General features: G+C 36.2%; 1 protein-coding gene across 1 annotated transcript in view; it reads left to right on the top strand.

Annotated features, from left to right (window-relative positions):
* The window catches only part of LOC136834115 (sodium channel and clathrin linker 1-like), a 191,581-nt gene that overhangs the window by 110,641 nt on the left and 66,565 nt on the right, over positions 1-14,375 (top strand). The window contains exons 11-12 of the mRNA XM_067096374.1: positions 1,850-2,103; positions 2,693-3,528. Of these exons, the coding sequence (XP_066952475.1) occupies positions 1,850-2,103; positions 2,693-3,528 (1,090 nt within the window). The remainder of the gene's footprint in view (positions 1-1,849; positions 2,104-2,692; positions 3,529-14,375) is intronic.

The raw sequence follows: 14,375 nt of genomic DNA on the forward strand, positions 1-14,375 counted from the left end.
AGGCTAGACTTTAATATATTGTTGCATTTAAAAAAAAAACATACTAATTTGGCGGGGTGACTAGCTGATGGTACATAATTTTCTTGGGCAGGTCTGGACATGTGTTATGATGTGACAAGGAGGCGAGGTGGTAAAAAAATGACCAAAAAACATGTTACATAATTTTTGAACAGCCTCTTGTAGGCTTTATTGTATTTTGTTACAGATATGGGAAAGTAAGGTAGATAATTGGTTTTTGCATAAAATTTTCAGTTTAGTGTTTACGGTTTTACAGTATTGACAAAGTAATGTGAGGAAGGATATGGAGTTGCCTTTGCACACCCATAAATTGTTTTACTTGCCATCACTGTATCTGGATTTCATCATTATCCAACAGGGACATGGTTCTATTAATCCAGATAGTTGAAGGATTACTATACAGTATTTTGGTTTTAAACACTTGAAAATCATGTACAGTACACCACATGCATTTTTTTCCCATCCCATTTCAAAGCTATATGTAACAGAAACAAATGCTTTGATTAGTTGCTGTTTTGTGAGGTAGAATATGTCAGCCAATTACAAGGCTGTACAGTAATGTAGAGACCAGTCAGGCAGCCAATTTTCATCAAAACATGGTAGGGCACTTGTTTTTCATATCATGGTTTTTCATCCTCCGCAGGCAAAATGAAGATTGTGACTTTTGTAAGAATTGATGCTAGTAACTCCGTTTGTGAGTTGAACATACTACTGTGTCACAAGGTCAGACAATATGGGTGTTTGTGTGCTGGTACATAGATGTTCTTAATATAGAACCACATTACATAGTAGTAAAACACATAGAAATCAGTTCAGATAATAATAATTACACATGAAATGGAAAATCATAAACAAAATGGTTCGATATCATCTATGTTGAAGCAAGCAGACATTTGGGGATCATATCCCCTCCCTTCTACCCTTCAGGCATAGTCTAGGAATACACTCATAATATCCCTTAAAAAAAGAGGGGGGGGAAGAGAGAGACTGTGTGTCTTGACACTTTCTTTTACTTAAACTCTTAAAAATCACCCAAATCCTGTAACATACAATTCCAGTCTTTCTTTTCATTTTTTTTTTTTATTCATTCAGATGTTTCTCATGTTCACTCGCTCTCTCTTATCTTTAAGTTAATTTGTTGACATTCTGATGATTGATTAGTAAAGAGAAAAAGATTGGAAAAGATTAGGAAATGACAACTAATAAGTTAAGATAAGAGTTAGGGAGTGAACATAAGAAATATCAGAATGAATAATAAAAAAAAAAACATTAAAAGAAAGACTGAAATTGTATGTTACTGGATTTGGGTGATTTTTATGAAAGTGTAAGTAAAAGAAAGTATCAAGTCTCTCTCTCTCTCTCTCTCTCTTTTAAGGGATGTTTTGTTCCCTGTTCACTTTTGTAAACACCCATGAATTACTGTTGTATTGTATTACTGTTGTATATATTACTGATTGTATTTGATGTTGGAAGAATGTATATGAAGGTATGAAATAAAAGTATATTTGAAATTACTTTACCTTTCTCTCTTGTATTGTCTTTAGATTTGCTTAAAAAAGATGCTTATTATCATTATCTGACACTGGTAATTAATTGTTAGTGCTTTAGTGCCTAACTGGATAGCCACATTTTCATAAATCACCAGTGGATTAATACATGTACTGTATTTGTATATATTGTACAGAAGAGGATTCTGTTACAGTGTTTTCTTGTAGGTGCCTTTAGGGGAGGGGTTGCAGTTATCAGTATTCTATTATTATTTAGTGTGGTTGAGAATTCATTATCACTGATAATTAAGAGCATACTGTACTGTATTGTGTAAATTAAAAAGCTGTGAAATTAAGTCTTGATTTTTATATTTTTCATATTTTTTTTTGTAACTTCTCAATTCAGATTGATGGTCTCATATTTAAACTGGAACAGTCTGGGAAGGAAATAAACTTACTCAAGACTGCAGACAAAGAAAAGGATGAGTCCAGTTTAGAGTTAAGGGAGTCGTATGTCAACCTTAACAAGCAGTTTGCAGATCAGAGTGAAGACTTGCGTGTCCTGTTACTTCAGGCAAAATCTTTGCAGAAGAGTAAGGTATGATTTTCATTTTTAATTATATGTTTATTCATTTAAGAGCTAATTATTCGGTTTTCTAGAATGTCGTGCCTTACTTTTAAGGATACTGTGCGTATAAACTTTGGTTCTCTTTAACTTTGGCCTCTGAAATTGCTAGTAGTGAACAAACAAGTAAAATGCTGAAGTACTTTAATAGATATCATACAGTGACTGCAATTCCACATAGTTCATAACCAAATCTAACTTGTACATTACACTTAACATTCAATTTAAGTGATCTATTGAAATATGTTTAACATAAAAAAACGGTAGCATAACAAAAACTAATGATAGTAATGCAGTTGATGAGTTCAGAAGTCCATTAAGTTGAGGTGTTACTGGCAATTTTTTTAAGGTGAGAGTCTACAAATTATACTTACCATATCATTGGTTCATCCAGCATTTGTTTTTTTTTATTACCTGCTACATAGTAGCTTTATTTTTGTATTTAATTTAATTAAATTTTTATCCATTTACACTAGTAAACATTTAATCAAAATAGATAAGTGAGGACTAGTCTCCTTATATGGTCTATGGAATTTGTACTTTAGCCATTCTTTAATGACAGGATTACCTCACCAAAGTGCTTGGAACTGTAAATGACAGGTTAGAAGATGCCAAGCAACGTGTCTCAGAAAGCGTACGTATTGCCGAGGATGCACTGGTTGAAAAGGATGCTGCACTCTTAAGAGAAAAACATGCTTTGGATGAAGTATCTCGGTTAGAGAGCACAGTTTCATCACTTATGGAAGAAATGGGAGGAAAGGCACAAGCAGAAGTTTTGAAAATCAAGGATGATTATAATTCAAATATAAAAAAATTATCTCAGGAGGTTGTCAGACTTGAAATGGCTTTAAATGGAAAGCAGTTAGAGTACATCAGAGCTGTAAAAGATAAAGAAAGAATTGAAAGTGAATTAGAACAGATGAAAGTAGAATTTAGTAAAAAGAAGGAAGAGCATCACGAGGAGATTCTAAATCTTCATCAGCGTATAAGTTCCCAAGATAACAGAATCATTACCTTGTTAAATGAAAAAGACAGTTCCTTAACAGCACATGGACTTCGTGTAAAGGAACATGAAGAGCAAAGAGAGGAACTTCTTGTTAGAATTCAAGAGTTAGAAGATCACCTTGTTCTGTCCAGAGGTGACTGTGAATCACTTCGAATTGTTCATGAAGAATTGAAAAGGGAATACCAAATTACTCTCGCCAATTTCAAAAGACTAGAGGAAGAAAGTAAGTCAAATGACAAATTTTTAAAACGACAGCTGCGAGCTAAAACTGAAGAACTAGAAGAGGTGACATCATCAAGTTCCATTCGACTGGATGCTGTTGATGCTAGTAGTAAAGGCATCATCAAGCAACTTAATGAAAATATAGAGGTACTTCAGGAAAGTTATTCAAAGTAAGTGTCTCTCTGTTTTTTCTACTTTAGTTATAGTTTTGCCAGTCTTTAATTCTTGTGAATTGTTTCAAATAGCCTACTTTTATTTTGCAAGTGATTCTTGGTGGTTCCTGTGTGTTGCAACAGATAAATGAAAAATAAGGGTGCTTCTTGAAGGAACATTAACAAAAGTTAAAACTGAACTCTGTAGCAATGCAGGAGCTTTTCTACTTAAATCACCAAAGGCTGTGTATTTAGGCCATTGACAAACTATCCATATTTTATGAAAAGGCATGTGGGCAAAAAGGTAAACTGCGTGGAATTGAATGCACACCGACTTGGTGGGCGGTGCTTCCCCCTTACCATCGGTAGCTATTACATGCCATAATCGCCTTGCAAACGTATAAACAGCCGGTTTTCCAGCTCACTAAAAGTTAATCCCATATGTAAAGACCTCACGTTTGTATGTTAGGAAAAATACAACTTACTTTAAAAATTTGTCATTTTTTGCTGTGAAAATTTGTAACATTTTTCAGAAGTACCTGGGATAATTTTAACACTTTCACAAACAGTAATGAAAGAAGTAGGGATGAGTTATACAAATTATAACTAGTTTGGTTTTATACATTAATATCTTTTTGGTCAGTTCTGTATTTTCATGTAACGCAAATATGATGGGATAAATTTTAAAGGTAATCGTTTGGTATTTAACGTTCAAAAACTTGTTTTTATACTTAGAATTAAAAGAAAATATAAAGTAGTAACTTTATATCAATATTTTGAGTTTTAGGTAATAATTTGATATATAATGTTAAAAATCTAAAAAGACATAGACATAAGACAAAGATACAAAAGTCATCACTGCTGCACAGTCCATAATAGGTACCAGTGATCCTTAGCATTTTAAACCATGAAGGTATAGGATTCAGTCATGTGAAATTTATTAGAGTAGTCATTAATGTTTGTAAATTGTAACATATATGAGCAAACAGTTGAGCCATTAATAAGAGAAGTATTGGCTATAGTATTCCCTTGATTCTCCACAATAATACATCCAAGGCTCATGCGAAAATTGGAAATTTGTGGATACAGTAGAAAACACTACAGATGTAAAATAAAATGACAACTTTGTAACATTGTAACCTTTTTTTCCTATTTTTTTACTAACTACACAGTACTGTACAGTATATATATGCTTATAAATAACACAGAATACAGTGTACTGTACAGTACTCTTTACAAATTTACAACCAAACTGTGCTGCATATTGCATATTGTATATAAATTTTATGAAAAGAGTGTAAAAATTAAATTCTCTCTCTCTCTCTCTCTCTCTCTCTCTCTCTCTCTCTCTCTCTCTCTCTCTCTCTCTCTCTCTCTCTCTTGCTTACATGTGAATAATGCCAGAACTGCTTATGTGAGCTAGACTTGAAAAATCTGTTCTTTATGAAGAATAACCAGAGACAGAAAGAGAAAGGCAAGCAAGCATATCAACATGATGCATGCATGTGTACATAAATACACACACTTGCATGTACATGTACACCTGTTGATTTTATATTGAACAAGTAGCTAACAATTAGTACTGCATTTTTGTACCTCATTAAAAATCTAATATTTCATTGAGTGTGTGCAGTGGTTATTAAAAACGTATTACAGCAATTGTTATTTATGAAATCTTCATGCCATCTGAAACACATCTAAAGCTACTAGAGCTTTGGGTATCATATGTCGTTGGTTGAAACCTTTGATAAATTTGTAATAAGAAAGAGAGAGAGAGAGATGCAAAACTACCATGATATATGATTGCCTAAGTTGAAGTAAATTATGATGTGTTTAGGACGAGGAAGGATTCTAAATTTTTGTATGCCATACCACATATATAGCAATAAAGGATAACCCAAATAAAGAGAAGAGCACATAAATGCACAGCAAGTATGCACTGTAGTTTACCTCAGTGTGTTGTATATGTGTATATGTAGTGGGGAAGGTATTCACTTCTTGTAAACTGTCTGTTGTATTGCGTGCTTTTACTTCCGTAAGAACAAGTTGCTCGATACAGGCAGTCCCTGGTTATCAGCAGCCTCGGTTACCAGTGACCCGGTTTTACGGTGCTCGTCTAGCGACGATGATAGCCAGATTTTCGTCACTGATCACCAGTTATTGGCGCTGCTAACCGGTTATCGGTGCCGATAACCAGGGATCAGTGCTATTATCGCCGATTTATGGTTAGCGGCAATTTTCAGTTATCGTCACGCCATCGGGGACGGAACCCCACCGATAACTGGGGACTGCCTGTATTTAACTATGTTAGAGCTTCACTGATCGCGTTCAGATGTCGGCTAACTTCCATATTTTCACAAGTGTTTCCTTTTATACATCTTGGGTCAAATGAAAATTGTTTCCCCTAAATACATTTATTTTGGGTTCAAATTATATATAAACTTTCCATCTTTTCAATTGGTAGATAGTTCTTTATTGGAGGGGTGGGTAGAGCTCTCGGCTAGCACGCTGTTGGCCCAGCGTTCAACTCTCCAACCGGCCAGTGAAGAATTAGAGGAATTGATTTCTGGTGATAGAAATTCATTTCTCGTCATAATGTGGTTTGGATTCCTCAATAAGCTGTAGGTCCCGTTGCTAGGTAACCAGTTGGTTCTTAGCCACGTGAAATAAATCTAATCCTTCGGACCAGCCCTAGGAGAGCTGTTAATCAGTGGTCTGGTTAAACTAAGATATACTTTTTCTTAGTGACTGAGTCTTTATCTTAAAAGGCACATTGTAAAATTTTTGGATCCAGAAATTTTATATAAGTTCACAAGACACTTCGAGCTTTCAATGTCACTTCTCCACACATCTCACAAACTCCTTGCCCTGATGCCTTTTTCTAACTGGCCCTGCTTCCAGAGTCTTCGTATATATGGGTATCCATTTGATGCCGAAATCTGGTATAATTTTCTCAACTTTTGTCCAGATGGGCTTCCCTTTTCCATTAATGTTTCATGCTTACTTATCAGTACATTTCGTTCAGCGGTTGTCGATTAATGTTATGGTGTGCAAGAGGTCACCAGGCGAGGTCAAGATCTCAGTTAGTTTTTTTTTATAGCATAGTCGCTTGTTTCACCCTCAAGGAGTTATCTTCTATGGTTTACCAGAGCTCCTTGGTGACCAAACTAATATCAAAGAATTCTCCTCCAGTTGGTCTTTCTGGCCAGGTATTGTGTCGTAATGATTAACATTTTAACACGTGATGGAGTATATAATGGACTCAAAGATAAGAGGGCACTTTCCCTTATCTTCAGCAAAGCTGAACCCAGTTTTTCAAACATCAAAAGAACCTGCAAGAAAGAGAAGTGACTATTGCGCATGTGCATCCGCCCTCTTGTTTACAACAGGGCTGTTAAAAGACCAAGGAGCCATTATCTCTGTTTGGTCTATAGCGAACGGTTCAGGTCGTTACCAGCTCTCTGAAAAAAATAAAATTTTTTCTCCATTTTTATTATCGAAGATCATGGAAACATCAAAAATAGCAAGATAATCCGGAAAACCCTCTGGTTGATCGAAAAGTAACCACAAAATGTCACGGAATCTTATAGATAAATCGCCATAAATCCCAAAATACAAATTATAAAATATTAGTAATACACTAGAATTATAGCTCAAACCCCAGTGACTAAATTCTTTGTTCATCTACCCAAAGTTCCCAGAGAAATGTCAACTGCCAAATCCCAGCCCAGTAGTAGCCACAGCCGGCTTAGATCTACCTGTCATTTAGATAAACCAGCCATTTTTTGAAGTAAAATAAGAATCCAATGGAAAACATCATTGGCTTTTATAGTTACAGAGCTTTGACAGAATCAACAGCCATATGCCAAAAGTGGCTTAAGATGATGATAATAAATCCTCTGGATGAATGGGAGAAGAAGCCCAAAAACCAAAATATGATTCAAAAGTTAAAACTCTCACTATATTAGATATTGCAATAAACTAGAACTATAGTTTAATCCCCCAGCATCAGAATCACCTGTCAATCCTCCATATCCTGAGTTGAGCTTCAGACTGTCACTGATGGGCCGGAGTTCACTTCCCGACCAGCCCATGAAATATAACGAAATTTATTAGATAAATTGCCATAAATCCCAAAAATATAATTACAATATATCAGATTAAACTAGGATTATAGTTTAACTCTAGTAAATCAGAATCACTTAGCCACGTGCCCAAAATAAATCAATCATTTCTTCGAGAAGAAGACACTAAAGAGCTGCTTTAATCAGCTCAGTGGTAACCATAAAACTAATAATACTTAACTAGAATTACTTAATGCCCTATTGGGAATTAACAGCCAGCGTTGCCAACGCTGCAAGTAAAATCTTGTCACTTGAGCTGCAACAAACTCTATTGGCAACGAGAAGTAACTACAAAATGCGCCAACACTCCTACTAAAATCAACCATTGTTCCCAACGTATGAATTTGTTTATCAGCAGTGTGAGGTTTAGTTCATTGGCCGAGTGACCTTGTATTTTTACCATCTGGTGTTCAACCTCATTGTATTTACCGGTTTCTTCTAGTTTTTCTGAAAAGTAGATGGAAATGTCACTAAAACTTTAGATAAATTGGTTATCACTTTATTTCACCTTCTGAAACTTTATTAATTTCGACATCGACCTCGAGAGAGATGAATGCTGGCTCACATTTATTAGTGCCAAGAAAATATTGTAAATTTGAGACACGAGCATAAAATATTGTCAATTTAGTATGTAGGAAACTTTATCAATTCAGTAGTGTGCAGACTCATTGAGATTAATGTTGAAAATATCAAGAGATGGAGGGATTAATCTGAAAATATGCACCTTTGGTTAGTAATTTGGGTTAAATGCAGAGTCGATTCTAATTGCCATTTAGGTGTGAGAGATTTTCTATTAAGCAGATCAATGAGAAATTTAATCGATTCAGTAGGTGGTCAAACAGATAGCTTAATAAGTTTCATGAGACACAGCCTAGTATGGAAAATTTGAGCTAGAAGTTTATTTTGCAGACTATGATAGTAGTCATGTGTGACCCAAAGACAGAAGTCCTTCAACAGTGTGCCTGTTCCAGAACCAGGTTAATGAGGGTGCTGAGGCTACGGCCCATAAAACCACAAGCCTCCAGATAGTAGGGTATCCTGTAGAAGTATTTAAGGAACAGGTCGCTAAAAAAAAAAACCTAACAACTTGTATTATTGATAAATTTAATGTTGATAATGTCTATCAGAATCACATGATAGGTGTGATAAAGAATAGGTTTGGGTTAGATATATTATGCAAAATTTGAGTCGTTCTCCTGACGGGTTCCAGTTTGGCTTTAAAATGTAAAAAGAGTTTACTCCTAAATCACTTCTTTCGGTCTGGCTTAGTCTGAAGTCAGTGTTTCAGTTATATGGTGCAGAAAACTTCAGCTTTTGAACTCAAACTCCGACTGTTTCTGAATATCCACTGTAACCTGTGTTTTTATTCCTAGCCGTGAGCAACGCACACGTCCATCTGGCTTTGACGTAGTTTGTGGAATCCGAGAGTTGGATGTAAGTGGAATATAAGACGGACTGGGTTTTTTGACGGGTACAGACCTTGGTGAAGATTATTTTTTGAATGGTTTCTCTAACATTGGCCTAAAGGTCCAAGAGTGTCCAGAATTCATGCTTTGGATATGTTTCAGGATTATTGAGGGGGAATGGTCCGGTGTGCAAGCAGAAGAAAGAGTTCAAGAAATTAGTTAGAGGGGCTTCATCTCCGCCCTTACATTATCTGTTGCTCCATCTTTTCCAGCCTCCTCGGCGATCCTCTGCTGACCAGAGACCTTCCCATCCATCTTCCATAAACCTCTTTTTTTATTTGTTCGTCCTCCTCTCAGGTAACTTATTTTTGTGTGTCTGCTATTCCTCTGCCTCCTGCCTTTCCTAGACGATCCTGAAAATAAAATGATCATCCAATAGAGGAAGCAAGACAGGGGATGAACTACTTGGGTTCACGAATCCCGACAGGTGTGGGTGCGCAGCATTCCCAGGATCCATTTGGCAAGTGGATGATTCGAGACATTAATAAAAAGTGTAGGCAACCATGATACCCGTGAGCACACTTCGCAGCAAGATCGTGACAGGTGGGGACCAGGAACCCAAATTTATAAGAATGTATTGTTATGGCAACAATCAATTATCATTCTTATTTATATCATTTTGCACTAATTACACCCAAAATAAAATTAAAACCATAGAATTCATTGTAACACAGTCTTGAAGTCCCTTTACTTTTTTATGTAACTAAAACTTTGAAGGCCCGTTTCTCAAACATAAGTTTGCCTTTAAAATGCATCTCCTCCCTAGGCATGACTAAACTAAATGAAATTTAAGCATCTGTACATGGTTTAAAACAAAGCTTTTATTTTGCACGTCTGATTTTTACAATTTTTTTCTGTAATTTTCTGGAAAATTTCATTAAAAAAAAATCATATCTCGAAAAATAATTGAAAAATCAAAAATCTAGCTTTAATATCATCACATGTGTTTTAGGAAGCGGTTCAAATCTACATCCAATAAAACTAAAAGGCTCTTGCAGATGCATTTTTGAAAATGGTCAGGTTTTTTGGGGTTCGAAAAATGCTCTGCCATGTCCCTTCAAACCTAAGGTCACTGAACAAATTTTTTTTTCCCAAGGGGTCTGGCTCACCAGGCGAATGCTTTAACAAACGGCTTCATCAACAACCTTTGTTTGAAAGTCGGAAACCAGCGATCCCCTCCGTAATCCGGACGTTCACAAGAGGGGATGTGCATGCTCAACACCACTTCTCTTTCTTGCTAATTTTGTTCTTTTGACGATGACGTGGGCCAGTTGACGAAAATGGTTGTGCCCTCATATCTCCAGTGTCCAATTATGCATCGTGGAGGGTACATGTTATAATGTTAGATCATTGATTGATCACTTGCCTCTCTCTAAAAGAGCCAGTAAGAGCAAGGGAATTCTATGGAATGAGATTTGGTCACCATAAATCTCTGGTAAATCATAGAGTAACTCCTTGAGGACTTCTGTTATTTATAACTTGTAAAACTATTTTACCTTGTCCAAACTTCGTGTAGAGCTGGAGGAATAGTACTTGTGCTCCTTCTGTGAGGATTAGAACTTCTTTTCCTTCATATAATGGATTTACTGTGCATTCTATCCTGGTGCTTTCTCCTGGTTTAAGTCTTAATTCCCTATCTAATTTCAGGTAAGTTTCCTGGGTATATTCTAGGTTATTACTGATAAGTTGTACATTTGTGTTACATACTTGATATCCATTTTTTGTGTTATCTTTTTTTAAGATAAAGATACTTTTCAGCAAGGAGGTTTTCTGAGTTTTGTTTCTTCTTCTAATCATTTTACATAGTGGTATTCTACAGTTTCTACTTCCTTCTAATCACTAATTGTTCTCTGGTGACGATACAAATTGGATTCCTCATCTAGGAACCATAGTTCGATAACAATTGGCCCTTTGTTGTAAAGTTTATTTGCTGGTTCCCGTATGAATCAATTAGGTTGTTATTGGCTGGTGCAGAGCCAAAATGTTTTCTAAATCACAGACAAGACAAAACACAGTTTTATGTCTAGACATCTTTGGTCATTTTTTTGAAGGCAGTTTGAGTAATTCCACAAATGAAAAAATTTGCATAAATATTGGAATATTCGAAAAAAAAATCGTATACAGATTAATCGGCTGTAATACAATGCACATAAGCATAATGAGTTAATTTTATTTCGGTGTCTTCACAACTAAACATACAGTTTAATCTAGAAGATTCAGTGGAACAATCAAAGCAACATGATCAAAATATTTGCACAAAATGCAAGTAGTGGTGATCATACATGGACGTAAGAAAATATTTTTTCAAATTCACCAGGAATCAATTGTATGGTAGAACTTGTGTTTGTTGAGAAATGAAGCTGACACACGGGATTGAATATTTGTTGGACTTTTTAAGTGTTTGACTCACATGCAGTTTAACACCATTTGGACACGCCAATGCAGTCCCTAAACATACTCAAAGCAAGGCCCCAATAGCTGAATTGTTAATGACAATTGAATGAAGCGCTACAGGGCTTGGGCTTATTTTTGTTAGCAGGCTGAAGCGCGCTTTTCGGGATATAAAACAGCCATGTAACAACTAATATAGGATGATTTAAAGGTTGGCGAATGACGTTGGGTGATTTCTGAGATGTTCACCTCGAGGATTACTGTGTGCAGCGCTGAAGGATGATATTTTTTTAAAAATTCACCATAAATCAAAATAGGTGCGAGGATAGAGACTTCCAATTTGTTACTAATCGTCGGTATGAGTTGACGGCGTCAGGCTGAATGTAGAGTTCCAGGGTCCAGTCGTGCGGTGGGTCATTTCGGAGGTCAGAGTTACTGTTGCTCGTGGTTGAGGCTGAGTGGGCGGTTAAGTGATTTATGGAAAATATTCGTCAAAACCGATCGGACTTCTGACAACATCAGCTCGCTCAGGACACTGTATTCACCAGTGAAATTGCGCAGGTTTTCATGATATACTGGCTTTATGTGTTATCTAGTTATTGCTGATGCAAACTGACGATCAACATGACAGAATTTCTGAGGATGTTTGTTATTGGCTGGTGTGAGGAAAATTGTTTTTTTTTTTCAGACAATTCAAACCATGTTTCGACATCTTGCTTGCTAGACAAACTTTGCGATTTGAAGACATAATAAAGGTACATGATTGACAAAACATATATCAATGGAAGGCCAGGAAATTGCATTTTTTACCATTTGCATGTTAAAGTTGAGACAGATTAAAATGCAATGCAGTAGTGTGATTTGTGTGAAATTTCGAGACGTTTGGTGTCTTCAACACAGGAACATTTCTGTTGTTTGATACAGAAGATTCGGTGGAACATTTCCATGATCAAAAGCTTGCATGGTAACGATTAATATAAAACAGTGCAATCGTTGCGACAGTAATGGTTAAAAGAATTTTCTGACAGGAATATTGTATGGAAAAAAGTTGCGTTCCAAAAATCGTTGGTGGCCACGGGAGGTCGAAATAGCAGGATGCTTTGTTCAATTGATTGCAAAAATGAAGACTCACATGACGTGTGAATAGGACTGCCAATGTACGAGGTTTAGCTTACAGGTGCATTTTCTCCATTCAGTCTTATTCAAGGTAACCCGAAGGTTATTGTGGCAGTTATCGTGGTTTCATGAAAATCTTTCCAAATGATAAAAAGCTCCATGGGTTGCCATTAACACGCTTAGTTTCCGGAACTTAGTGCTCATTTTCAGACGTTAAAACTTTATGTACCCGGCTAAACTACTTCTCAGTGCGACCGCATTCGACACCATTATTATCCCAAAATTTGCGTGCTGTACCTGAGTTACTGCAGGGCGACTGTGAAAAGTTTTCAGCTAGATTCACCCATAAATCGAAAATATTGTGTCTAGAGATTTCCAATTTGTTGGAAAATGAACCTGTACATACTTGAATATTACTAGAATGTAGAGTTTTAGCTTACAATTGCGTTTTTCGACCATTTCGGTCAAGTCAAAGTTGACGAAGGTTGAAATTTTTTAGTCGAAAGTCGGGAGGGTATTTCCATTTGGCTATTGCCAACAGACAATTTTTAGTCGCGTATGATAGCGTCCAATAGGCGTTTCCAGGGTTAATAAATCTGCAAATGCAAAATGGATTCCCCCTTGCTACTGGGACCTTTTCCTTAAGTGGATTCTTCTTTAAAGGTAAATCAATTTCTTCTACTAGTTCGATTTTGTTTCCTTGAACATCTGTGATTAAGACAGTCTACCAAGGGGTTTAAGCTTTTGTACGGAGAAATATGCCTGGTACCTTTTCAGACATTATATTCTTAGGGTTTCAGTGTCAAGAAATGACAATTTGTATTCTAAATCAACATGGGTGGGGAACACAGGTCTACCACTGTATTAATTTCTTACATTAACTTTGCTAATACACTTAGTTTGGCTTAAGGTTGATGCTCTAGTCTTTTCCTCTACTAAGTAGGAATGTCCATGACACCAGCAGTACAAAAATTTACTGTCAAATCATCTGATATTTCTTGGTCTGGTTGGTATACTAGACTTGCAGCTTGGTCATCGTTCTGATCTCTGCTCTTTCCCAACAGCAAAGCTAACCTAAACAGATTATGGCAGTTTTCATTTGTTATTACCTTTTGACCTCCTAAAATCGCTGACCCTGGAGTGTCTGCAACCAAATGGCTCCATTCCTTGAAATGGCTAAATAACTGAGGATTCATTCTGGGATAGTTTCTTTTGTCTGCTCTTCATCCTTGAACTATCTTTGCAAGACTGATAACAGGATCTGTTTTGCCTACTTTGGAATATATTCTCCTCAGGTATTGCTATAGTTCTTCCCAATTCTTAATTCTTCTGCTGTATAGGCACTAGAATGAATGTAACATCCTATATCTCCTTACAGCAAATTTAGATAGGCTTTGGCTTCATTTAATTTGTCTGTTTCTGTTCCAGCCATGTTTTTCAAATGGGTTTCCACTTGCTCAATCCATGTTTCTAAATTACAAGCATCGTGTTCTCCTTTCCTTCCCCAAAATTTGATAATATGGTCACTTGCATGTGATTTAGCAGCAACCTTGGAATTTGTGTTTGAAGGAGCTGAAGGAGTAGGAGTACAGTAAACTAGGTATTTGTCGGGATGGTCGTTCTTCGCACGTCCACGAATAGCTAAAATCCGGAGGACTTAAAAAACCAAAAAAACTAGAACTGCCTATTTTGATAGTTTAAACAATAAAAACCCTCTAAAATGTATACCTGAGTATTTTTAATAGTTTATCCTGAAAAAGTGCATTTA

Source organism: Macrobrachium rosenbergii, chromosome 53 (assembly GCF_040412425.1).
Source record: "Macrobrachium rosenbergii isolate ZJJX-2024 chromosome 53, ASM4041242v1, whole genome shotgun sequence".
Taxonomy (NCBI): Eukaryota; Metazoa; Arthropoda; class Malacostraca; order Decapoda; family Palaemonidae; genus Macrobrachium; species Macrobrachium rosenbergii.